The 27,569-nt window shown below is 43.8% G+C and overlaps 2 protein-coding genes across 2 annotated transcripts; one reads left to right on the forward strand and one right to left on the reverse strand.

The window, feature by feature from the left end:
- Positions 1-19,082, forward strand: LOC123998708. Its single transcript, XM_046303802.1, has 3 exons — positions 1-1,181; positions 12,231-13,119; positions 18,458-19,082. Exons 1-2 carry the CDS (start codon positions 174-176, stop codon positions 12,999-13,001), a joined length of 1,779 nt encoding a protein of 592 aa, XP_046159758.1. The 5' UTR covers positions 1-173; the 3' UTR covers positions 13,002-13,119; positions 18,458-19,082.
- On the reverse strand, positions 16,686-27,485 carry LOC123998715 (myeloid-derived growth factor-like). Its single transcript, XM_046303815.1, has 6 exons — positions 27,202-27,485; positions 26,544-26,594; positions 26,240-26,301; positions 25,804-25,885; positions 18,161-18,233; positions 16,686-17,920 (listed from the first exon to the last, which is right to left on the reverse strand). Exons 1-6 carry the CDS (start codon positions 27,340-27,342, stop codon positions 17,841-17,843), a joined length of 489 nt encoding a protein of 162 aa, XP_046159771.1. The 5' UTR covers positions 27,343-27,485; the 3' UTR covers positions 16,686-17,840.
- Positions 27,486-27,569: the final 84 nt, after the last annotated feature.

Raw genomic sequence — 27,569 nt, forward strand, 5'->3', positions numbered from 1 at the left:
TGGGGGTCTGAGGAGAAATAAGCGGAAGAAAGTTTTCGAGAGAGAGGAAAAGAGCGGGAGAGGGAGAAGTCAATGAGAAAAACATTCCATGTGAATGTCAAGGGCGGGAAGCTGGAGGGACAAAGCGAATTATTTAAGGAGTCTTCCTCTGTGGCTGCTGGACTGCTTCCGTCATGTTCTCAGACACCAGAGCGCCTGGGGAGCACAGAGGCTTTCAGCACAGCAACCCTCATCTCAACATCTGGCTCCACAATAGATTCAGGGCCCATCACAGTGACATGGGACTCAATGGGCAGCGCAGGCGGGCTGATGCCAACCTTACCTATCCCAACAGAGCCAAAGAGGTAGGCTTTAAATCACAAGAGGTTATCAACAATATACATGGGAAGGAAAGGATGGGTCCCCATTTGAATGGACTGGGATTGGAGGAGTTAGATTTAAGAAGCCAAGTTGGCAGTCCTTCCAGGTGGAGCCAGGTCCCGTCTCCAGAGCCAGGCCTGAGACACAGCGCATCTGTCAGGAACCACTACACAGAACGCTCCTTTGTTTGGAACCACCGCCAGACGTTACCACACCCCTCAGTCAGGAACTACATTACTGCCACCTCTCCACCAACACAGTTCAAAGGTCAAGACGGCTGTAAAGTGGCTGTTTGTTTGGAGGACCAGCTTTGGGGTTACCCCAGACAGACCTGTCAGAGAAACCTTCATAAATCCAGCTGGGTGGATTCAACCACAGCCACACAGGGCTTACCCAGACACCAGAGTTTCGGTTCTACCTTGAGTTCCACCCCAAAAAAAGTCAGAAACATCCAGAGAGACTTGACTAGACCAGTAGGCGGACCAGAGACCAGAAGAGACCAGAAATACTTGACTAAACCTGTGGAGGGTTACAATGGACCCAGCTCTCTGCATGAGGTCATATTCTCTACAGAGGTTCCTCAGAGAAATATGGGAGGTCCCACTCTCCGACCCCAGCAGAGCCCCAGTAAGCCCTGTCCCATCCCAGAGGATGTCCAGACCAGGCCTGCCAGCGGCCACCATGACTCCAGGAGAGGGCCAGGGCTGACTGGGTCGAAGAGGAGCCACCGGAAGGTGGTCCGGGATCAGATCCGGAGAGTGGTGGAGAACCTGGAGGAGGTTCTAGGAGGCCTGAAGGACATCCATCAGGAGATGAAGGAGGTAAAGATGTTTATTTTTGCCTATAAATTACAGATAGGGTCTATCTTTGATGGGGGGATTTAAAGCTGTTTCTCATGCAGAGCTGTGGTGTAGTGGTAACACTCCCCGGCACAAATCACATGTACAACGGAGACTGGGGTTCAACTGTTCTGATTCCAAACTGTCTCAATAAGTGTCAAATACTTGGGAAAAAAAGGTGTTTTGGGAGGGGATGGTGAGCTATATCCTGGTTTTGTCATATAGCCTTCAAAAGATTTCAGGTGCTTTCTTTGATGTTCTTTTGATATTTGTATAAACATATTATCACGCTATTTCAGGTCCTGAAGGGACTGTGAAGAGAAGTTGTACAGTGTGCTACTTTTGCACTTCCCAGAAAGAGCATAATACCAGTTCATACGTTTGATACTTGAACATGCATTAAAAAGGTGTCTGAATTGATATACACTGTTATACTGCTTGCAAAGCGTCTCTCCACCACAGTGTGACAGTCTTATCTATGAAACAGCATAGAAGTGAAGATTTCACAGCATTTTTGAAGGGAGGAAGTGGTGTTTGCTGGGTCGTTCCACCCATAGAGAATGATAGAGAAAGCATCCCTATATCGTTTCCATTATGACGTCTGTGAGCGCACGGGCCGAGCCATTGAGGAAATCTCCATTTTAAACTAGAACATTTTCTTCTTCAAATCAATTTTTTTTAAATGTTATTTCACCTTTATTTAACCAGGTAGGCTAGTTGAGAACAAGTTCTCATTTACAACTGCGACCTGGCCAAGATAAAGCACAGCAGTTCAACACAAACAACACAGAGTTACACATGGATAAACAAACATACAGTTAATAATACAGTAGAAAAAGTATATATACAGTGCGTGCAAATGAGGTAGGATAAGGGAGGTAAGGCAATAAATAGGCCACAATGGCGAAGTAAGTACAATATACCAATTAAACACTGGAATGGTAGATGGGCAGAAGATGAATGTAAAAACATTACCAAGCCTACCTGGTTAAATAAAGGTAAAAAAAAAAATAAAAAATAAATGATTTGAAGAAGAAAATGTTCTGTGGTGCAAAGGAGCAAGATAAATAAATAAATACAGTATGTGTATCGGCCGTTGTCGGTGGAATAAGGTGAGGACCAATGCGCAGCGTTGTACGTGTTCATTTAATAAAGTAAACTGAACACTGAATAACAAAGAAACAACTGGAACAGTTCTGGTGTTCCAGTTGGTGTAGACACACAAAGACTGAAAACAACCACCCACAAAACACATTCAAAAACAGGCTACCTAAATATGGTTCTCAATCAGGGACAACGATTGACAGCTGCCTCTGATTGAGAACCATACCAGGCCAAACACATAAATAGAAAATCATAGAAAAACTAACATAGACAACCCACCCAACTCACGCCCTGACCATACTAAAACAAAAGACAAAACAAAGGAACTAAGGTCAGAATGTGACAGTATGTCGATGAGGTAGTTGGATGGGCTGTTTACAGATGGGCTATGTACAGGTGCAGTGATCTGTGAGCTGCTCTGATAGCTGGTGCTTAAAGCTAGTGAGGGAGACAGGAGTCTCCAGCTTCAGTGATTTTTGCAGTTCGTTCCAGTCATTGGCAGCAGAGAACTGGAAGGAAAGGCAGCCAAAGGGGGAATTGGCTTTGGGGGTGACCAGAAAGATATACCTGCTGGAGCGCGTGCTACGAGTGGGTGCTGCTATGGTGACCAGTGAGCTGAGATAAGGCGGGGCTTTACCTAGCAGAGATTTGTAGATGACCTGGAGCCAGTGGGTGTGGCGACAAGTATGAAGCGAGGGCCAGCCAACGAGAGCGTACAGGTCGCAGTGGTGGGTAGTATATGGGGCTTTGGTGACAAAATGGATGGCACTGTGATAGACTACATCCAATTTGTTGAGTAGGGTGTTGGAGCTTATTTTATAAATGTCATTGCCGAAGTCGAGGATCGGTATGATGGTCAGTTTTACGAGGGTATGTTTGGTAGCATGAGTGAAGGATGCTTTGTTGCGGAATAGGAAGCCGATTCTAGATTTCATTTTGGATTGGAGATGCTTAATGTAAGTCTGGAAGGAGAGTTTACAGTCTAACTAGACGCCTGGGTATTTGTAGTTGTCTACATATTCAAAGTCAGAACCATCCAGAGTAGTGATGCTGGACGGGCGGGCAGGTGCGGGCAGTGTTCGATTGAAGAGCATGCATTTAGTTTTACTTGCATTTATTACTTGCAATGAAGCTCGTCTGGAGGTTAGTTAACACAGTGTCCAAAGAAGGGCCAGAAGTATAAAGAATGGTGTCATCTGCATAGAGGTGGATCAGTGAATCACCAGCAGCAAGAGCAACATCATTGAAGTATACAGAGAAGAGAGTCGGCCTGAGAATTGAACCATGTGGCACCCCCATAGAGACTGGCAGAGGTCCAGACAACAGGCCTTCTGATTTGACACACTGAACTTTATCAGAGAAGTAGTTGGTGAACCAGGCGAGGCAATAATTTGAGAAACCAAGGCTGTCGAGTCTGCCAATAAGAATGTGGTGATTGACTGAGTCGAAAGCCTTGGCCAGGTCGATGAATACGGCTGCACATTAATGTCTCTCATCGATTGCAGTTATGATATCGTTTAGGACCTTGAGCATGGTTGAGGTGCACCCATGACCAGCTCTGAAACCAGATTGCATAGCAGAGAAGGTACATTGGGATTAAAAAATGGTCAGTGATCTGTTTGTTAATTTGGCTTTCGAAGACCTTAGAAAGGCAGGGTAGGATAGATGTAGGTCTGTAGCAATTTGGGTCTAGAGTGTCTCCCCTTTGAAGAGGGGGATGACCGCGGCAGCTTTCCAATCTTTGGGGATCTCAGACGATATGAAATAGAGGTTGAACAAGCTAGTAATAGGGGTTGCAACAATTTTGGCGGATAGTTTTAGGAAGAGAGGGTCCAGAATGTCTAGCTCTGCTGATTTGTAGGGATCCAGATTTTGCAGCTCTTTCAGAACATCAGCTATCTGGATGTGGGTGAAGGAGAAATGGGGAGGCTTGGGCAAGTTGCAGTGAGGGGTGCAGGGCTGTTGACCGGGGTAAGGGTAGCCAGGTGGAAAGCATGGCCAGCCATAGAGAAATGCTTGTTGAAATTCTCAATTATCGCGGATTTATCGGTGGTGACAGTGTTTCCAAGCCTCAGTGCAGTGGGCAGTTGGGAGGAGGTGCTCTTGTTCTCCATGGACTTTACAGTGTCCCAGAACTTTTGGAGTTAGGAGCTACAGGATACACATTTTTGTTTGAAAAAGCCAGCCTTTGCTTTCCTAACTGCCTGTGTATATTGGTTCCTAGCTTCCCTGAAAAGTTGCATGTCGCGGGGGCTATTCGATGCTAATGCAGTACGCCACAGGATGTTTTTGTTCTGGTCGAGGGCAGTGAGGTCTGGAGTGAACCAAGGGCTATATCTGTTCCTGGTTCTACATTTTCTGAAAGGGGCATGCTTATTTAAGATGGTGAGGAAGGCACTTTTAAAGAATAACCAGGCATCCTGTACTGACGGAATGTCAATATCCTTCTAGGATTCCCAGACCAGGTCGATTAGAAAGGTCTGCTCGTTTAAGTGTTTTAGGGAGCGTTTGACAGTGATGAGGGGTGGTTGTTTGACTGCGGAGCCATTACAGACGCAGGCAATGAGGCAGTGATTGCTGAGATCCTGGTTATTCTTTTCAGGTGCTTTCAACAGAGGTGTGTTTGGAGGGCAGGTTGGTTAGGATGATGTTTACAGATTTGGTGTTGCACCTGGTAGATTCAATGACCATTTGTGTGAGATTGAGAGCATCAAGCTTAGATTGTTGGATGGCCGGGGTATTAAGCATGTCCCCGTTTAGGTCACCTAACAGCACGAGCTCTGAAGATAGATGGAGGGCAATCAGTTCGCATATTCTGTCCACGGAACAGCTGGACAAATGCTATTTGTCACTTGCTTCGAAACAACAGGTACAGGACTAACAGTGAAATGCTTATGGGCCCTTCCCAACAATGCAGAGAGAAAGAAAATAGAGAAATAATTGAAAAGTAAAACATGTAATAATAAAAGTAGTAATAGATACATAATGAGTAACGATAATATACAAGGAGCATCAGTACCAAGTCGATGTGCAGGTGTACGAGGTAATTCTATGTTCTATGTTTTGTTGCTGAAATAAAAACACATAAAATCAGACTTTTTATTTACAAACAGTAACCCACAATATCCAAGTGAGAAAAATTAACCCACAATTAAAACAGTAAAATACCATATTTGGATAAGTGAACACCCCTCTGAGTTAATACTTGGTGGAACCACCTTCTGCTTGAATTACATCCATAAGTCTTTTTGAATACGTCTCTACTAACTTTGCACACCTAGACTGTGCAATAGTTGCCCATTCTTCCTTGCAGAATTGTTCAAGCTCAGTCAAAATACATAGTGACCGCTCTCTTTAAGTCATTCCACAGATTCTCAATGGGATTTAGGTCGGGGCTCTGACTAGGCCACTCAAGGACATTCACCTTCTTGTCCTTCAGCAACTGTACAATTACTTTGGCGGTGTGCTTTGGGTCATTGTCATGTTGAAACGTGAACCACCTTCCCATTTTTAACTTCCTGGCAGAGGGCTGCATGTTCTCAAAAATCTGTCGGTATTTTGCACTGTCCATTTTCCCTTCTATCCCGACAAATGCTCCCTGCTGAAGAGAAACACCCCCTCAACAGGATACTGCTGTCACGTGTGCTCGCTCTCCGGCCTCTAGGTCACCAGGCTGCTCGTTATGGAGCACACCTGTCAACATCGTTACGTGCATGACTGCACTCCATCACCTCCTTGATTACCTGCCCTTTACATGTCACTCCTTTGGTTCCTTCCCCAGGTGCCATTGTTTCTGTGTCATGTCTGTGCGTTGCCCATGTTTCTTATTTGGTATTATGTTGTGTTTATTTATTAAAACACATACTCCCCAAACTTGCTTCCTGACTCTCAGAGCACATCGTTACCACTGCCACCACCGTGCTTTACTATAGACTTGGTGTTCCTTGGGTGGAACGATGTATTGGGTTTTCGCCAGATATATCGTTTTGCATTCAGGCCAAAAAGTTTCATTTGGTCTCATCTCCATTTTTTTTGAGGAGTGTTTTTTTTTCTTGCCACCTTCCCATAGAGGCCAGATTTGTGGAGCACTTGTGGTATTGTGGTCACATGCACACATTGACCAATATTTGCCATAAAGGCCTGAAGCTCCTTCAAAGTCACCACTGGCTTCTTGGTAGCATCTGATCAATCTCCTCCTTGCCAGGTCATCCAGTTTGGAGGGACGGCCTGATCTATGCAGGGTCTGGGTGGTGCCATACGCCTTCCACTTCGTAATAATGGTCTTACCTGTGCTCCGAGGGATAGACAAAGCCTTTGAAAGCTTTTCATATCCATCCCCTGACTTGTGCTTTCCACAACTTGATCTCATAGATCTTTTGAAAGTACCGCCCATAATGGATTATTTGCTGTGAATTGCACTACTAAGCAGTGGAGTCCTCTATGAACAACTGCTTTTATTCTGAACTAATCAAAGTCACTACAACTGATCACAGATGAAAGTCAATTAGCTTGATTTGTGGTTGGTTATACCTCAGCAAGTTTTCAATTTAAATTCTAAGGGGGGGTTGACTTATCCAAATAGGGCATTTGACTGTTTTGGGGATTATTTTTTTCCAATTAATATTGTGGGTTACTGTGTGTAAATAAAGCTGGAAAAAGTATAATTTAATGTATTTTCATTTCAGGCTGTAAGGCAACAAAAGGTGAACATTTTGAAAAGGTGTGGTGACTTTCTATACCCACTGTATAACTAGGAATAAAGTGCTAGATAGTAAATGGCAGGAGCACGGAGGTGATGAGTCAAAAATGTTAGTGCAAAAAGGGTCAATGCAGATAGTCCAGGTAGCTATTTGGTTAACTATTTAACTAACTATTTAGCAGTCTTATAGCTTGAGGGTAGAGGCTGTTCAGGGTCATGTTGGTTCCAGACTTGGTGCATCGGTAGCGTTGCCGTGTGATAGCAGAGAGAACAGTCTATGACTTGGGTGGCTGGAGTCTGTGACAATTTTTATGGCTTTCCTCTGACATCGCCTGGTATAGAGGTCCTAGATGACAGGGAGCTCAACAATGATGTACTGGGCTGCCCACACTATCCTCTGTAAAGCCTTGCGGTCGGATGACGAATCAGTTGCCATACCAAGCAGTGATGTAGCTAGTCAAGATGCTCTCAATGGTGCAGCTTTATAACTTTTTGAGGATCTGAGGGCCCATGCCAAATCTTTACAGCCTACTAAGGGGGAAGAGGCGTTGTTGTGCCCTCTTCACAAGCATGTTGGTGTATTTGGACCATGATAGATCCATAGTGATGTGGATGGGGGCGTACTTGGCCATCCGTTTCCTGTAGTCCACGATCAGCTCCTTTGACTTTTTGAGGGAATGGTTGTTGTCCTGGCACGACACTGCCAGGTCTCTGACCTCCTTCTTATAGGCTGTCTCATCGTCGTCGGTGATCAGGCCTACCACCGTTGTGTTGTCAGCAAACTTAATAATGGGGTTGGAGTCATGCGTAGCCATGTGGTCGTGGGTGAACAGGGAGTACAGGAGGGGATTAAGCACGCACCCCTGAGTGGCCCCCGTGTTGAGTGTCAGTGTGGCGGATGGGTTGTTGCCTACCCTCACCGCCTGGGGGAATCCCATCAGGAAGTCCAGGATCCAGTTACAGAGGGAGGTGTTCAGTCCTAGGGTCTTACTCTTAGTGATGAGCTTGTAGGGCATTATGGTGTTGAATGCTGAGCTGTAGTCAATGAACAGCATTCTCACGTAGGTCTTCCTTTTGTTCAAGTGGGAAACGGCAGTGTGGAGTGCCATACAGATTGCATCATCTGTGGATCTGTTGAGGCGGTATGCGAATTGGAGTGGGTCCAGGGTGTCTGGGATGACGGTGTTGATGTGAGCTTTGACCATCCTTTCAAAGAATTTCATGATTACAGGTGTGAGTGCTAAGGGGTTATAGTCATTTAGACAGGTTCCCTTGGCATTCTTTAGCACAGGGACTATGGTGGTCTGCTTGAAACATGTATTCATTACAGACTGGGTTAGGGAGATGCTGAAAATATCAGTGAAGACCCTTGCCAGCTGGTCGGTGCATGATCTGAGTATGCGTCCTGGTAATCCATTTGGCCCTGCGGCCTTGTGAATGTTAACCTGTTTAAAGTTCTTATATCGGCTTCGTAGCGCGTGATCACACAGTCATCCGGGAACAGCTTGTGCTCTTACGCATGGTACAGTGTTGCGTGCCTCTAAGCGTGTCATGTATTGTCATGTCTTGTCCCTGTGCTTTCTCTTCTCTTCGTTTCCCCCTGCTGGTCGTATTAGGTTTCTTTCTCTCTCTATCTCTCTATCGTTCCGTTCCTGCTCCCAGCTGTTCCTCATTCTCCTAACGACCTCGTTTACTCTCTCACACCTGTCCCCTCTTTTGCCCTCTGATTAGGTCTCTATTTCTCTCTCTGTTTCTGCTTCTGTCCTTGTCGGATTCTTGTTTGCTTTGCCCTTGTTCCGTCCTGTCGTGTTCTGCCTCTTCATCAGATGCTGCGTGTGAGCAGGTGTCTCTGTCCTCTACGGCCGCGCCTACCCGAAGGGACCTGCAGTCTGTTGCCGCTAGTCCTGCAATTCTCCTCTTATTAATGTCCCTGGTTTGGACATTAATAAACTCTGTTTCTGTTAAGTCGCTTTTGGGTCCTCACTCACCTGCATAACAAAGCGAGCATAGAAAGCATTTAACTTGTCTGGTAGGCTCGCGTCACTGGGCAGCTTGCAGCGGAGTTTCCCTTTGTAAGGTGATCTAGAGTTATTTTGTCTCTAGTTGCACTGGTGACATGCTAGTAGAAATGAGGTAAGACGGATTTCAGTTTTCCTGCATTAAAATCACCGACCACCAGGAGCGCCACCTCTGGATGAACATTATATTGTTTGCTTATGGCCTTATACAGCTCGTTGAGTGCAGTCTTAGTGCCAGCCTCAGTTTGTGGTGGTAAATAAACAGCTATGTAAAATATGGTAAATATTTGATAAATATTATGGTATACAGCTTATCATGAGGTGTTCTAACTAGCACCAACTACTAACTAACAAAGAGACACACCACCACCCTTGAGTTTACCTTACACTACCGTTCTGTCCTGTCGATACATAGAAAACCAGAGAATATTATCCATGTCCTTGTTCAGCCAAGTTTCCGAGAAACATAGGATATTACAGTTCTTCAGGTTCCGTTGATAGGATAGTCTCGAACGGAGCTTGTCCAGTACCTTCTCCAGTGATTATACATTCGCCAATAGAACAGAGGGTAGAGGTGGATTATTTACTTGTCCGTAGTTTCATCAGGGTACCCCGCAAATCAGCCTCTATATTGTCACCTCTTTCTCTTCCGAGTGTCGGGATTACGGCCTGGTCCGGGGTGAGCAGTATGCCCTCTGCCGCCAACTCATTGAAGTAGAAATCTTCATCCAAATCGAGGTTAGTGATCGCTGTTCTGATGTACAGAAGTTATTTTTGGTCATAGGAAATGATGGCGGGAACATAATGTATAAAAAAGTTACGATCAGCGCAAAAAAACAGGCAAAATAGCAGAGTTGGTCAGGAGCCCGTAAAACAGCCTTTATACATTCCAACCCCATTCTCTTTTGTTGGCAAACAAACTGAAAGGAAAACATTCTGCCACTTGTAATGTGTTGTTTGAACAGGTATATAGCCAATATTGCCGATTTACTGCCACCTGCAGTTATGGAATTTCTTCTCTCGAGTATATTCATTGGCTGATCCCTCCTGATGACCCGGATGGAATCATATGATCCTTCCTTAACCCATTGGACGTCCCACCCACTTGACTATTTCAAAATGGTGAAAGTCCTCAATTGTGCTGCCCATGCTAATACAGGCTTTTTCTCTATGGTTCCATCAAATGAGAAAACCTTCTGGGTAGTGTAACTTCATCCATTTTCCCCCATCTCATTTTAACATTCTGTTATAAAGAGCACATGTTAAACTTAATGAAAAACAAGTTTCCCATCTCAAGAAGTTAATTAAATACAAAAATTCAGTTCCAAATAAAGTTACAGGGTTGACGATTTCCTCTTAAATTAGTCATAAATCCCTATGGAAGCTTGCTGTGTGCAACAGGGAGGGGTAATTGAATGCAAACTTTACAAAATGAAATTGTTGAAACATTTCTAGCCTGTCTATCTATTGGTAACAGGGTTGACGTGTTATTCTAGCCTGTCTATCTATGGGTAACAGGGTTGATGTGTTATTCGAGCCTGTCTATCTATGGGTAACAGGGTTAATGTGTTATTCTAGCCTGTCTATCTATTGGTAACAGGGTTAATGTGTTATTCTAGCCTGTCTATCTATGGGTAACAGGGTTGACGTGTTATTCTAGCCTGTCTATCTATGGGTAACAGGGTTGACGTGTTATTCTAGCCTGTCTATCTATGGGTAACAGGGTTGACGTGTTATTCTAGCCTGTCTATCTATGGGTAACAGGGTTGACGTGTTATTCTAGCCTGTCTATCTATGGGTAACAGGGTTGACGTGTTATTCTAGCCTGTCTATCTATGGGTAACAGGGTTGATGTGTTATTCTAGCCTGTCTATCTATGGGTAACAGGGTTAATGTGTTATTCTAGCCTGTCTATCTATGGGTAACAGGGTTAATGTGTTATTCTAGCCTGTCTATCTATGGGTAACAGGGTTGACGTGTTATTCTAGCCTGTCTATCTATGGGTAACAGGGTTAATGTGTTATTCTAGCCTGTCTATCTATGGGTAACAGGGTTGACGTGTTATTCTAGCCTGTCTATCTATGGGTAACAGGGTTAATGTGTTATTCTAGCCTGTCTATCCATTGGTAACAGGGTTGATGTGTTATGCTTGACCCACTCAGTTTCCCATCATCAAAACACCAAACAATGGCCACAAAGAGTAGAACCAGCTCACTGCTTTTACACTATGATTTGACCATTAAATGTCCAATGTTTATTTTGAAATAAATATGAAAGCAAAAGTTCAGTTCACGTAACAGGGAGTTTTTTGTATTTTATTTTATTAATCACTAATCACATGAAATAAATGATCATCTTCAGAAATGACCTTGTCAAATCAACAAAATAACTATTGCTTTACAATGATGGTGAAAACGTTTTAGGGTTCAGTGGGTTAAAATCATCTTAGAAGGGGTGAACAGAGGGACATGTTAAAATACTGGATTTGGGCACTTTAGCAAGACTTAATTCATTTAAAAAAAATCTGATGTATTAAATTGACCATGTGGTCGATATTAAAGGGCACCATTTCTATTGGTGCACAATTTCTGCTTAAAATATAAAAGGTACGCTAACAGGCGCTCTTTTCGAGGAACGACCCTGCTATGCTCCATTTACCTAATGTATGCAATGTTTTAAAGTGATGCTCAGCAGCGGTACCCTCTCCTCTCCAGTCCTTCCACCACCAGATGCTGACAGAGGAGCAGCTGGAACCATGCTTTTAATCCATTTATGGAAACGCCTGAGCCCTGGCTCATATTCTCATCCCATAAAAGTGACATGTAAATCGGCCCCTCTCACATTATCTTGTTGCATTGCAGTACTGTATATGGCACTCCTGCCATGCCAGGGGGAAAGTTCCGCATAAGTGCAGTCCGAGAGCAAGGGGGTATTGCAAATGATAGTAGAACGTTAAATAAATGTATGGAGTAACATCCAGCGATGCTGCTCTTCTAGTGTGGTGCAAGGAAAATCTCTTACTGGACCAGGTGGTCAGGGACCTGAAGGAAGACACCAGAGAACTTGAGTAGTTAAGTGAGAAACACAATTTGCCTAGCAACAGTACGACCACACACAGCAAAGGCTGAGGCAGATCAAACATTTTCTCCATCTCATTTTCTCGCATCTTTCCAGCCCCATCTCTGACGTATATCTTAATCTCTTTCACAGGTGGTGCAGCAGATTGAGCTGCTGACCTCGTCCATTGACCTGAGTGAAGGGGAAGCCAGCCCCAGCCTGCCCAGTGACAGTAGCTCCACCTCCAGTGGAGTCGCGATGGACAGTAGCCATCAGAGGCCCAGAGGCCCAGGTGGTGAGGAGGCAAGGCAGGGGGGCGCAGCTCTGTCCTCCCTCATCAGGACTAACTCACCCCAGCATCACAACCCTGCCTCCAGCCCGGTCCACCTTCCCCACCAACTTGCTCCCAGGCCTCACAGGAGTAGCCCTGTTCGCCCTCCCACCTCTGGTCTGTCCCCCATCAGTACCAACCCACCTCACCCCAACACCCATGATCCCTCAGTCAAGAGCAAGAGTTTACATTACCCCCTCAACCATGCCTCTAACTCTGCTCTCTTTCACATCCTTGGACTTCCCCCCCATGAAATAAGTTCCCCTCCTCACCCCTCTGCTCTCGGTCCTTCTGTCACCTTAGAAACCCAAACAGGGTCACCCATGAAGTCACCTCTCCCTGTCAGCCCACCCAGAGCCCGTAAGACCCAGACCATGGTGGAGGGAGTGAGGACAACATCTGCTAGATCGCTGGGGCTAACGCAGGGCCAGACAGTCCCACACGGCCCAGGGAGAGTTCCAGGGCCCAAGGGCTGCAAGCCGCCTCCTTACCCGCACGATGGGCACTTTGATCGGGGGGCAAGTAAAGGCAAGGACCCCAAGAAGGCTCCCCCGTATCCTGTGAAGAGACGACTGCTCTCGACCACGGTGTGAGAGGGAGGTGGTTGGATTAATGGAGCAACTACCACAGAGCTGAGGGAGCAGAGGGTGTTTTAAGGCTCGCCAACTTGAGCAGAGCCCACGTTTCCAAGGTGATGAGAGGTGTCTCGGGGTAGGTATATGTCAGCAGAGTTCTGCTGCATTTGTCCTGACACCCTTTCCACCTTTCCGGCTTGGCTCTGACCAAGGATAAGAGACAGGATAAGAGACAGCAACACCTGGCTCGGGCACTTGTAACTACTAGGGCCCGATGCAGATGCCCACTTAGCAGAATGATGACACAACCAAATAGGAAGTGAGAGCATCTCTTTGGCGTACCATGTCTCTTGGCTGACTTGGTCACCCAGTGCTTGGAAGTGTGTCTGGGGGAGATAGGGGAGAGGGGGACAGAGACAGTGGGGCAGCTGGCCATTAGTCCTACCCTTCAAAGGGCCCTTGGTGGTGATTCCTAAACTAACCCTCCTCATCCACAAGCTCTATCTGTTCCCTGTAAATGTCAATCAGGAATTACAGAGGAAGAGAGAGAGAGAGATGGGGGAACGCAGTCCAAACTGGCCGAGAGCATTCAAAAGAGAGAAATGATGACGCACTCATCGGGTCGTATCATGGTGCCCATAGTTCAGAATCAATCTGCCTGTATCACAGTGGTTGTAACGTGCTATTGCATGTTGTAGATCATTTGTATTTTTAGTTAATTTGATGCCATCTTGTGGACTTGACATGTACTTCAGCAGATACATTTGTACTGGAAATTTAGGGATTTTAGGAATACCTTCCAATACAATTTTTTAGACAAAGTTGGCTATGTTTTCTGATGGGAAGTTAAAGTCAACAGTTATAGTAGTAACAGATGGCCAATAGTAATGACCTGTTCATAAACTGAACAAAAATATAAATTGCAACATGCAACAATTTCAAAGATTTTACTGAGTTACAGTTCATATAAGGAATTCAGTCGATTGAAATGAATTCATTAGGCCCTCATCTATGGATTTCACATTACTGGGAATAGAGATATGCATCTGTTGGTCACAGATACACAACATGAACAAAAGTATGTGGACACCTGTTCGTCGAACATGTCATTCCAAAATTATGGGCATTAATATGAAGTTGGTCCCCCCCTTTGCTGCTACAACAGCCTCCACTCTTATGGGAAGGCTTTCCACTAGATGTTGGGACATTGCTGCGGGGGCTTGCTTCCATTCAGCCACAAGAGCATTAGTGAGGTCGGGCACTGATGTTGGGCGATTAGGCCTGGCTCGCAGTCGGCGTTCCAATTCATCCCAAAGGTGTTCGATGGGGTTGTGGTCAGGGCTCTGTGCAGGCCAGTTAAGTTCTTCCACACCGATATTGACAAACAGTTTCTGTATTGACCTCGCTTTGTGCATAGGGGTAGTGTCATGCTGAAACAGGAAAGGGCCTTTCCCCGAGTTCCCAGTTCTCTTGAACTCATTGAAGTCAGATTTCCCAGTCCAAGTTAAGTTGTTTTGAGCGCAGCACAAATCATGCTTCATTGACAGCATGGCCAATGTTGAATGTTTATAATTTTAAGCTTGGATAAGAGACCCTGAAACCCAGACTTGGGACCACACAGTCACTCCACTGAATAGCAGGCTAGTGATTGCTTTGCAATGCTTGCAGTTAGCTACTGATTCCTTCCAAACCACTCATTGTTGAATTTGCAACTTCCGACTTGTTGTGTAATGTTGATGTCCAATGGTTGATGGTTGATGAGCACCGATATGTTTTATCTATAAATTCTCTTCATTATTTCCCTTCATATGACAAGGATTAAAAAAAGATTTGTCAGTAGATTGTCAACTTGATTCAGGATGATGACTGCGAGCTAAGATTTTGAAAGTATGTTGACATGATCAGTCTAATCAAAGGTACTGTAGATATAACATGATTTGACGTAATTTTATCTGTGGCCAATGACCTTGAGCCTTCATGGATGGGCTCTTCTAATGTAACTCTATGGTAGCACACAAGGGGCTTGAATTTTTTAGCTTTACCCTTAGACTTGGTGGTGACGTAGTGTCCCCATGAGTGACAGAACACTGAGCCAATCACGGCGCAACTAGAGAACATTACCAACCCCTACGCTACGTAAACTCAGCAAAAAAAGAAACGTCCTCTCACTGTCAACTGTGTTAATTTTTAGCAAACTTAACATGTGTAAATATTTGTATGAACATAACAAGATTCAACAACTGAGACATAAACTGAACAAGTTCCACAGACATGTGACTAACAGAAATGGAATAATGTGTCCCTGAACAAAGGGGGGGGGGCAAAATCAAAAGTAACAGTCAGTATCTGGTGTGGCCACGAGCTGCATTATGTACTGCAGTACATCTCCTCCTCATGGACTGCACCAGATTTGCCAGTTCTTGCTGTGAGATGTTACCCCACTCTTCCACCAAGGCACCTGCATGTTCCCAGACATTTCCTGGGGCAATGGCTCTAGCCCTCACCCTCTGATCCAACAGGTCCCAGACGTGCTCAATGGGATTGAGATTAGGACTCTTCGCTGGCCATGGCAGAACACTGACATTCCTGACTTGCAGGAAATCATGCACAGAATGAGCAGTATGGCTGGTGGCATTGTCATGCTGGAGGGTCTTGTCAGGATGAGCCTGCAAGGGTACCACATGAGCGAGGAGGATGTCTTCCCTCTAATGCACAGCGTTGAGATTGCCTGCAATGACAACAAGCTCAGTCCGATGATGCTGTGACGCACCGCCCCAGACCATGAAGGACCCTCCACCTCCAAATCGATCCCGCTCCAGAGTACAGGCCTCGGTGTAACGCTCATTCCTTCAACGATAAGCGCGAATCGAACCAACACCCCTGGTGAGACAAAACTGCGACTAGTCAGTGAGGAGCACTTTTTGCCAGTCCTGTCTGGTCCAGAGACAGTGGGTTTGTGCCCATAGGCAACGTTGTTGCCAGTGATGTCTGGTGAGGACCTGCATTACAACAGGCCTACAAGCCCTCAGTACAGCCTCTCTCAGCCTATTGCGGACAGTCTGAGCACTGATGGAGGGATTGTGGTGTAATTCCTGGTGTAACTCGGGCAGTTCTTGTTGCCATCCTGTACCTGTCCCGCAGGTGTGATGTTCGGATGCACCGATCCTGTGCAGGTGTTGTAACACGTGGTCTGCCACTGCGAGGATGATCAGCTGTCTGTCCTGTCTCCCTGTGCGCTGTCTTAGGCGTCTCACAGTAAGGACATTGCAATTTATTGCCCTGGCCACATCTGCAGACCTCATGCCTCCTTGTAGCATGCCTAAGGCAGGTTCACACACCCTGGGCGCATCTTTCTTTGGTGTTTTTCAGTCAGTAGAAATACCTCTTTCGGTCCTAAGTTTTCATAACTGTGACCTTAATTGCCTGCCGTCTGTAAGCTGTTAGTGTCTTAACGACCGTTCCAAAGGTGCATGTCCATTAATTGCTTATGGTTCATTGAACAAGCATGGGAAACAGTGTTTAAACCCTTTACAATGAAGATCTGTGAAGTTATTTGGATTTTTACAAATTATCTTTGAAAGACAGGATCCTGAAAAGGGGAGTTTATTTTCCTCTGAATGCCCCACCACCACAGAGAGCACTGAGCTTGGCTGAATCACCTGGATTTTGGAGCTGCCTTACTCAAGAAAACAAAAAAGAGACCATGGTTGTATTCGGCTTTATTAACTCAACGATTTTATCTTTTTTTTTAAACATTGTTTGCAAACGGTCCAAAAACATTATGCACATCAAATTTAGTCTTTGTGTTATAACTACATTTTCATATGGAACGTAATAATGTTGGAATCTGCTGGACTGAAAATGTGTGTCCTAATAATATAAAAAGAGAGCATGAGATCAGCACACAGAACTCTGAAAGTAAACCAAGCTGAAAACCATCAAACCTGAGCATGGACAGCAGTGTGAAATCTTAGCTGTGTCAAAACAAATGAGAACACACATTTCACATTCCCAGACAATATGACTTTTATTGGAGCATCAGTTGCACATTGTGATTTAGAAATCCAAGGAGTAGAAAATAAAATATTTAAAAAACAAGTGCCCGGTGGTATTTCCTTTTGGGAGCCAAGGGACTCCACTATCAACGCTGAGTGAGGGCCTCCTCTAGACAGACAGGGATGAACCTGGTATGTGCTGGCAAGCTAACTATCCTCTACATCAAGGCAATATGTCTCTAATCCTGATAGGCCAAATAAGCATCTGTTCTAAAGCTCCACCTAGCTTCATTAAGACTGTTGGTAGGACAGAGAGTAGGGAGAAAAACTAAATCAACTGCATTGAATGCTGATTGGTTGGTTGAATCAGGTGCTCTATCTAGATCAAAAGAACATAGAAACTGGGGCTCCATGCTCTACATTATCTGTACTAACCATTCACTTGCTTAGAGAATAAGCAGATTGGGAAAATGTATATATCTTAACGTGCGCACGATGAAGACAAATGATTTCTCACATTTCCCTGGCTTAGCATAAGACCAATAAATCCTCTGAACCTATATCTCTCTACACCCGTTAAGATCAGACATCCCAATATGCATTCTCATACAGTATGGAACATAATGAATTTTCCATGTAAAACCATAATACTCCAAATAAAAAACAATAGATTTATTCAACAGCATATTTGTAGACCACCAACGTCTAAGGCTGTCACTCATTACTGTATCGTCCTTCGTGCTTGAATATCGTCCTTCAATTGCCACTGTTGTCGACATTAGAGCACAATGGCCTGCCTTGAGAGCACGCCTGGATGTCACCATTTGATGATATTACAACAGTCATTCGGATTTCCAGCCAATCAAAGCTCATCGCGTCGTGTCCGGCCAATAATAGTCAGTTTGGAGAGCTCAGCGCGGAACTTTCCATCTTTGTGGGTCACTGGAAGGGTGATGGGAGAGGAAACAAGTTACTACAACATTATAACACAAGTACAACATTCAATGAAAAAAACACATTCAGTAGTAGACAGTGGCATACCATAGATTCATTATCAATGCTATCTACTTTTGTCGCAAACACTTCATTCCAGACAAATAGGTAAAAAACAAGAATAGTTTTGATCTGTTGTGACAGACATATGGGAATGGAGCTCAGTAGTAAGCAGACTAGTCATCTCACCTGTAGAATCCCCCACAGTGAATTCATCTTCCTTCAAAGTCACATCCCTCTGTCCTCCCGCCACAGTCTGGGACTGTGGAGTCGATGACGGGGAGAGATGGGAGCAGGGGATTGACGAGAAAAGGGATAACAAACAAGGGGATGAAAGTGTGAATGGAAAAGAGAGAAACTCATCACGAAAGAGGCAAGGAGAGTTATAGTGGAGTGACAAGGTCGAGATGTTCTGCTTCTCAGGAGTGCTGGTTATTCTTATCCCAATGTTTAGTGAGTGTTGTTTTTTTCTCTGTCTTTTCACAGGGGACAGTGCCGTCAGGAGGAGAGGTTGAACGGTTCTGTTCTGACGACAGCGTCTGTCTGAGGCTTTGTCCTTGCGAGGGAGGAATATCAAGAGGCCTGTGGGAGAGCAGTGTATGTGTGGCGATGTACAAAGCCTCCTCGCCTGACAGACTCCTCAGAACAGTGTTTCCCTGTATGGTGTTTTGGTAAACACTGGTGGGTTGCCATTGATTTGTGTGAAGATGTGGCAATAAACTGCGCCATGACTACAAACATCAGTCTAGTTTACATAGTAGATCAGAGGGAGATATAAAAAACCTATGGTGGGACAGACACAGCACAGACCGGTTTAGGAATCACTGCCTTAGAACTGTGTGCAACTTACATGTGGTGTGACACTAGTCTGAGAGTTCTTTGTACTCTGAACACAGCGGCATTCACTTGGGAGAAGAATACATGGTTAGATCTGAATGCAACATGGGTAACAATGTACTCTCTGACTGCAATATAATGTTCTCTCAAATACCTACAGTACCAGTCAAAAGTTTGGGCACACCTACTCATTCAAGGTTTTTCTTTATTTTGACTATTTTCTACATTCTACAATAATAGTGAAGACATCAAAAAATATTAAATAACACATATGGAATCATGTAGTAACCAAAACAGTGTTAAACAAATAAAAATATATTTTATATTTGAGATTCTTCAAAGTAGCCACCCTTTGCCTTGACAGCTTGTGTGCACTCTTGGCATTCTCTCAACCAGCTTCATGAGGTAGTCACCTGGAATGCATTTCAATTAACACGTGTGCCTTGTTAAGTTAATTTGTGGAATTTCTTTCCTTCTTACTGTGTTTGAGCTAAATAGTTATGTTGTGACAAGGTAGGGGTGGTATACAGAATAGCCCTATTTGGTAAAAGACCAAGTTAATATTATGGCAAGAACAGCTCAAATAAGCAAAGACAAAAGACCTGTCCATCATTACTTTAAGACATGAAGGTCAGTCAATTCGGAAAATTTAAATAACTTTGAAAGTTTCTTCAAATGCAGTTGCAAAAACCATCAAGCGCTGATGAAGAAACTGGCTCTCATGAGGACCGACACAGGAAAGTAAGACCCAGGGTTACCTCTGCTGCAGAGGATAAGTTCATCAGAGTTACCAGACTCAGAAATTGCAGCTCAAATAAATGCTTCAGAGTTCATGTAACAGAAACATCTCTACATCAACTGTTCAGAGGAGACTGCGTGAATCAGGCTTTCATGGTTGAATTGCTGCAAAGAAACCACTACTAAAAGGACACCAATAAGAAGAAGAGTTGCTTTGGCCAAGAAACATGAGCAATGGACATTCGACTGGTGGAAATCTCTCTTTTGGTCGGATGAGTCCAAATTTGAGATTTTTGGATCCAACCGCTGTATCGTTGTGAGACGCAGAGTAGGTGAACGGATGATCACCGCATGTGTGGGTCCCACCGTGAAGCATGGAGGAGATCTGATGGTGTGGGGGTGCTTTGCTAGTGACACTGTCTGTGATATACAGTGTGGCAAAAAAGTACTTAGTCAGCCACCAATTGTGCAAGTTCTCCCACTTAAAAAGATGAGAGAGGCCTGTAATTTTCATCGTAGGTACACTTCAACTATGAAAAAATCCAGAAAATCACATTGTAGGATTTTTAATGAATTTATTTGCTAATTATGGTGGAAAATAAGTATTTGGTCAATAACAAAAGTTTATCTCAATACTTTGTTGGCAATCAATACTTTGTTGGCAATGACAGAGGTAAAACATTTTCTGTAAGTCTTCACAAGGTTTTCACACACTGTTGCTGGTATTTTGGCCCATTCCTCCATAGAGATCTCCTCTAGAGCAGTGATGTTTTGGGGCTGTTGCTGGGCAACACGGACTTTCAACTCCCTCCAAAGATTTTCTATGGGGTTGAGATCTGGAGACTGGCTAGGCCACTCCAGGACCTTGAAATGCTTCTTACGAAGCCACTCCTTCATTGCCCGGACGGTGTGTTTGGGATCATTGTCATGCTGAAAGACCCAGCCACATTTAATCTTTAATGCCCTTGCTGATGGAAAGAGGTTTTCACTCAAAATCTCACGATACATGGCCCCATTCATTCTTTCCTTTACACCGATCAGTCGTCCTGGTCCCTTTGCAGAAAAACAGTCCCAAAGCATGATGTTTCCACCCACATGCTTCACAGTAGGTATGGTGTTCTTTGGATGCAACTCAGCATTCTTTGTCCTCCAAACACGACGAGTTGAGTTTTTACCAAAAAGTTATATTTTGGTTTCATCTGACCATATGACATTCTCACAATCTTCTTCTGGATCATCCAAATGCTCTCTAGCAAACTTCAGACGGGCCTGGACATGTACTGGCTTAAGCAGAGGGACACGTCTGACGCTGCAGGATTTGAGTCCCTGGCGGCGTAGTGTGTTACTGATGGTAGGCTTTGTTACTTTGTTCCCAGCTCTCTGCAGGTCATTCACTAGGTTCCCCCGTTTGGTTCTGGGATTTTTGCTCACCTTGTGATCATTTTGACCACACTGGGTGAGATCTTGCATGGAGCCCCAGATCGAGGGAGATTATCAGTGGTCTTGTATGTCTTCCATTTCCTAATCAAATCAAATTGATTTATATAGCCCTTCGTACATCAGCTGATATCTCAAAGTGCTGTACAGAAACCCAGCCTAAAACCCCAAACAGCAAGCAATGCAGGTGTAGAAGCACGGTGGCTAGGAAAAACTCCCTAGAAAGGCCAAAACCCAGGAAGAAACCTAGAGAGGAACCAGGCTATGTGGGGTGGCCAGTCCTCTTCTGGCTGTGCCGGGTGGAGATTATAACAGAACATGGCCAAGATGTTCAAATGTTCATAAATGACCAGCATGGTCGAATAATAGTAAGGCAGAACAGTTGAAACTGGAGCAGCAGCATGCCCAGGTGGACTGGGGACAGCAAGGAGTCATCATGTCAGGTAGTCCTGGGGCATGGTCCTAAGGCTCAGGTCCTCCGAGAGAGAGAAATAAAGAAGGAGAGAATTAGAGAATGCACACTTAGATTCACACAGGACACCGAATAGGACAGGAGAAGTACTCCAGATATAACAAACTGACCCTAGCCCCCCGACACAAACTACCTCAGCATAAATACTGGAGGCTGAGACAGGAGGGGACAGGAGACACTGTGGCCCCATCCGAGGACACCCCAGGGCCAAACAGGAAGGATATAACCCCACCCACTTTGCCAAAGCACAGCCCCCACACCACTAGATGGATATCTTCAACCACCAACTTACCATCCTGAGACAAGGCTGAGTAAGTATAGCCCACAAAGATCTCCACCATGGCACAATCCAAGGGGGGGGGGGGACGCCAACCCAGACAGGATGACCACAACAGTGAATCAACCCACTCAGGTGATGCACCCCCTGCAGGGACGGCATGAGAGAGCCCCAGTAAGCCAGTGACTCAGCCCCTGTAATAGGGTTAGAGGCAGAGAATCCCAGTGGAAAGAGGGAAACCGGCCAGGCAGAGACAGCAAGGGCGGTTCGTTGCTCCAGAGCCTTTCCGTTCACCTTCCCACTCCTGGGCCAGACTACACTCAATCATATGACCCACGGAAGAGATGAGTCTTCAGTAAAGACTTAAAGGTTGAGACCGAGTTTGCGTCTCTGACATGGGTAGGCAGACCGTTCCATAAAAATGGAGCTCTATAGGAGAAAGCCCTGCCTCCAGCTGTTTGCTTAGAAATTCTAGGGACAATTAGGAGGCCTACGTCTTGTGACCGTAGCGTACGTGTAGGTATGTACGGCAGGACCAAATCAGAGAGATAGGTAGAAGCAAGCCCATGTAATGCTTTGTAGGTTAGCAGTAAACCTTGAAATCAGCCCTTGCTTTGACAGGAAGCCAGTGTAGAGAGGCTAGCATTGGAGTAATATGATCAAATTTTGGGGTTCTAGTCAGGATTCTAGCAGCCGTATTTAGCACTAACTGAAGTTTATTTAGTGCTTTATCCGGGTAGCCGGAAAGTAGAGCATTGCAGTAGTCTTACCTAGAAGTGACAAAAGCATGGATTAATTTTTCTGCATCATTTTTGGACAGAAAGTTTCTGATTTTTGCAATATTACGTAGATGGAAAAAAGCTGTCCTCGAAATGGTCTTGATATGTTCTTCAAAAGAGAGATCAGGGTCCAGAGTAACGCCGAGGTCCTTCACAGTTTTATTTGAGACGACTGTACAACCATTAAGATTAATTGTCAGATTCAGCAGAAGATCTCTTTGTTTCTTGGGACCTAGAACAAGCATCTCTGTTTTGTCTGAGTTTAATAGTAGAAAGTTTGCAGCCATCCACTTCCTTATGCCTGAAACACAAGCTTCTAGCGAGGGCAATTTTGGGGCTTCACCATGTTTCATTGAAATGTACAGCTGTGTGTCATCCGCATAGCAGTGAAAGTTAACATTAAAGAAGAAGTTACAGGTCTGTGAGAGCCAGAAATCTTGCTTGTTTGTAGGTGACCAAATACTTATTTTCCACCATAATTTGCAAATATATTCATTAAAAATCCTACAATGTGATTTTCTGAATTTTTTATCTAATTTTGTCAGTCATAGTTGAAGTGTACCTATGATGAAAATTACAGGCCTCTCATCTTTTTTAAGTGGGAGAACTTGCACAATTGGTGGCTGACTAAATACTTTTTTGCCCCACAGTATTTAGAATTCAAGGCACACTTAACCAGCATGGCGATACGCCATCCCATCTGGTTTGCGCTTAGTGGGACTATCATTTGTTTTTAAACAGGACAATGACCCAACACAACTCCAGGCTATGTAAGGGCTATTTGAACACGAAGGAGAGTGATGGAGTGCTGCATCAGATGACCTGGCCTCCACAATCACCCAACCTCAACCCAATTGAGATGGTTCGGGATGAGTTGGACCACAGAGTGAAGGAAAAGCAGCCAACAAGTGCTCAGCCTATGTGGGAACTCCTTCAAGACAAATGGAAAAGCATTCCAGGTGAAGCTGGTTGACAGAATGCCAAGAGTGTGCAAAGCTGTCATCAAGGCAAGGGGTGGCTGCTTCAAAGAATATAAAATATATTTTGATTTGTTTAACACTTTTTTGTTTCTACGTGATTCCAGATGTGTTATTTCATAGTTTTAATATATTCACTATTATTCTACAATGTAGAAAATAATTAAAAATCAAGAAAAACCTTTGAATGAGTAGCTGTGTCCAAACTTTTGACTGGTACTGTGTGTTGCCATGACAATCTATTGTATCATCTCTACCCATATAAAGCCCTATATTATCTTTGATTTACAGTTGAAGTCGGAAGTTTACACACACAAAATACATTTAAACTCAGTTTTTCACAATTCCTGACATTTAATCCTAGTAAAAAGTCCCTGTCTTTAGGTCAGGTAGGATCACCACTTTATTTTAAGAATGTGAAATGTCAGAATAATAGCAGAGAGAATTATTTATTTCAGCTTTTATTTATTTCATCACAGTCCCAGTGGGTCAGAAGTTTACATACACTCAATTAGTATTTGGTAGCATTGCCTTTAAATTGTTTAACTTGGGTCAAACGTTTTGGGTAGCCTTCCACAAGCTTCCCACAATAAGTTGGGTGAATTTGGGCCCATTTCTCCTGACAGAGCTGGTGTAACTGAGTCAGGTTTGTAGGCCTCCTTGCTCACACACGCTTTTTCAGTTCTGCCCAAAAATGTTCTATGGGATTGAGGTCAGGGCTTTGTGATGGCCACTCCAATACCTTGACTTTGTTGTCCTTAAGCCATTTTGCCACAACTTTGGAAGTATGCTTGGGGTCATTGTTCGTTTCAAATCAAATCAAATCAAATTTTATTTGTCACATACACATGGTTAGCAGATGTTAATGCGAGTGTATGCGAGTGTAGCGAAATTTGCGACCAAGCTTTAATTTCCTGACTGATGTCTTGAGATGTTGCTTCAATATATCCACAGAATTTTCTTTCCTCATGATGCCATCTATTTTGTGAAGTGAACCAGTCCCTCCTGCAGCAAAGCACCCCCACAACATGATGCTGCCGCCATCCCCTGTGCTTCACCGTTGGGAAGGTGTTCTTCGGCTTGCAAGCTTCCCCCTTTTTCCTCCAAACATAACGATGGTCATTATGGCCAAACATTTCTATTTTTCTTTCATCAGACCAGAGGACATGTTTCCAAAAAGTACGATCTTTGTCCCATATGCAGTTGCAAACCGTAGTCTGGCTTTTTTATGGCGGTTTTGGAGCACTGGCTTCTTCCTTACTGAGTCGGCCTTTCAGGTTATGTCGATATAGGAATTGTTTAACTGTGGATATAGAACATTTTGTACCCGTTTCCTCCAGCATCTTCACAAGGTCCTTTGCTGTTGTTCTGGGATTGATTTGCACTTTTTGCACCAAAGTACGTTAATCTCTAGGAGAGAGAACGCGTCTCCTTCAAGAGCCGTGTGACGGCTGCGTGGTCCCATGGTATTTATACTTGCGTACCATTGTTTGTAAAGATGAACGTTGTACCTTCAGGCCTTTTGGAAATTGTTCCCAAGGATGAACCAGACTTGTGGAGGTCAAAAAAAAAATTGAGGTCTTGTCTAATTTCTTTTGATTTTCCCATGATGTCAAGCAAAGAGGAACTGAGTTTGAAGGTAAGGCCTTGAAATACATCCACACCCCCAATTGACTCAAATTATGTAAATTATCCTATCAGAAGCTTCTAAAGCCATGCCATACTTTTCCGGAATTTTCCAAGCTGTTTAAAGGCACAGTCAACTTAGTGTATGTAAACCTCTGACCCACCGGAATTGTGATACAGTGAATTATAAGTGAAATAATCTGTCTGTAAACAATTGTTGGAAAAATGACTTGTGTCATGCACAAAGTAGATGTCCTAACCGACTTGCCAAAACTATAGTTTGTTAACAAGAAATGTGTGGAATGGTTGAAAAACGAGTTTTAATGTCTCCAACCTGTATGTAAACTTCCGTCTTCAACTGTAGCTTGCCAGTAAATCAGGATAAAAACAGACCGAAGTGTAAAAATGTGTAGGTAGGTACATACAGTCAATGTAGAAGACATGTTTCCATTAGGATATGCAGTTCTACATCATTATCACTGAGACAGACAGAAGCGCACTTGAACCAGGAGACCAGCGGAGAAGACAGATCAATGCTGCTGCGACAATATGCTGACATTGGACATATACCTTATCTACTTTACACCACAAAAACATGTTAGCAAAGATTGTGCTCCAATGCATTATTATGTAGAAATGCTGATAGGAGAGCAAATTACATGACCCATCTGTATATGGTGGATACTTACATATGCACTGGCATACTCAATCTTTGCTCCTTTCAGCTCAGCCTTGAACTGTGTGAAAAACAGGTAGGACTTCCCTTGGGGTCTATTAATAAAGAGGAAGAGAGAAATCAACACAAATGAAGATGGTGATTTAATCCCTACTGACGTTTTTATTAGATTGTTTTATTTCACCTTTATTTAACCAGGTAGGCCAGTTGAGAACAAGTCCTCATTTACAACTTTGACATGGCCAAGATAAAGCACAATTGTTGACTCTGCTGTTAGTTATTCACTAGGCAAAGCCAAGATGAAAAACTGGAACTGATTGACCTGAGATATCTCAGGTGAATGACCACCAAGTGACAGTTGAATGAATAAGTCATTCAGTGTACATGGAAATCTCTGCAGCCTAACTTTGATTGTTCAGTGTGACCTCACACCAGGGATTACAATTTACCTCCACAAAGAACAGGAGAACAGACTGTCGTCATCGCTCAGGCTCACACTCATCAGCCATTGCTGTTAAAACAACATAACATGAAAACATGTTATATTATTATGTTGATTATGTATTCTTTAGGTATGTGAGTAGCATGGCACAGGTTAAAATGTACTTTCTGTTGATCTACTTTGGAATGTACTTTTAAACTGCACACAAACACCTATGAATCAGTTTACTGCAGGTAGCATATGTTTCCACTCTAGACTAGAATGAAGTGTCCTATTTATTAGGTTGAAATTTAGATCAGGATACAACCTACCTCGTTGGTTCCCCCTTGTGATGCATACGTGAATGAACATTCATATTCTCTCTGTGAAAGTAGGAGGAATTAGTTGTCTACACATTTTTATTGATGATTAAATTGAGACTGGAATGATCATTAAAAGAAAAAACACGTTATTTGTAGGCCTAAGTGTTTGGAAATCAAATCGGGTGTTTGGGAGTCAAACAATTTATAGCTCATTATTATTTCACACATCTGCCATTTGTAAAACAACGGGGCACTTTATTTTCAATATTTGTGATTTAACATAAAGACAACATGGACTGCGTCTCTGTCGGAAAATGTAGATATATTCTAGACCAATGAATAGCCTCCTTGTGGTACTCGGGTACTGACGTGTCAACATATCAGAGGTCGTTTCCTCATCATCATGCGACGACCAGAGACTTAAGAAAACATGTTTTATCCACATAGAGTTTCAATTTGTGAGCGGTGCCATCATGTTCTTGGTTGTTATTTGAATTAGCTACCATATGTGAACAAACAGCAAGATAGTTTGCAGTGAACTATAACGTTACTCGGCAATTCGTATGCATATTTGTGCCACTTACAACCTTACAATGCAACATACACGACTTCACTAGCTGTTTAGTAGTGTAGCTGTCTGGATGTTGTGGCTAGCTATATTGCTTACCATTTTCTCAGAGAACGTATGCACCATTCCGCCGGGTTTTACGTTGAATTCCACAGTTTTCGTTAGTTCATCAGCACTAGCCAATATAACTGTTGACGTTACAACCAACAAAGCAATAAATGCAAAGTTATTTTGCGCCATTTTGGTCTGCTGCAACTGACCGATAACTCATGCGAGTGCTCTGCCGAGTGTCGTCACAGGGAACTCAAAATAATTCAAGTGATGAGGGAATTAGTGAAAAACACGTTTTTGCTCTCAAATACGCGAGACTTCCTGATGTTTTCAAATACAAACACATATGTGGTTAAACAGTTTAATTTATTGTTCTTTTTCACCCTGCAGAAATCTAAATCTCCAATCAGTATCTC

This window comes from Oncorhynchus gorbuscha, linkage group LG02 (assembly GCF_021184085.1).
Source record: "Oncorhynchus gorbuscha isolate QuinsamMale2020 ecotype Even-year linkage group LG02, OgorEven_v1.0, whole genome shotgun sequence".
Classification (NCBI taxonomy): Eukaryota; Metazoa; Chordata; class Actinopteri; order Salmoniformes; family Salmonidae; genus Oncorhynchus; species Oncorhynchus gorbuscha.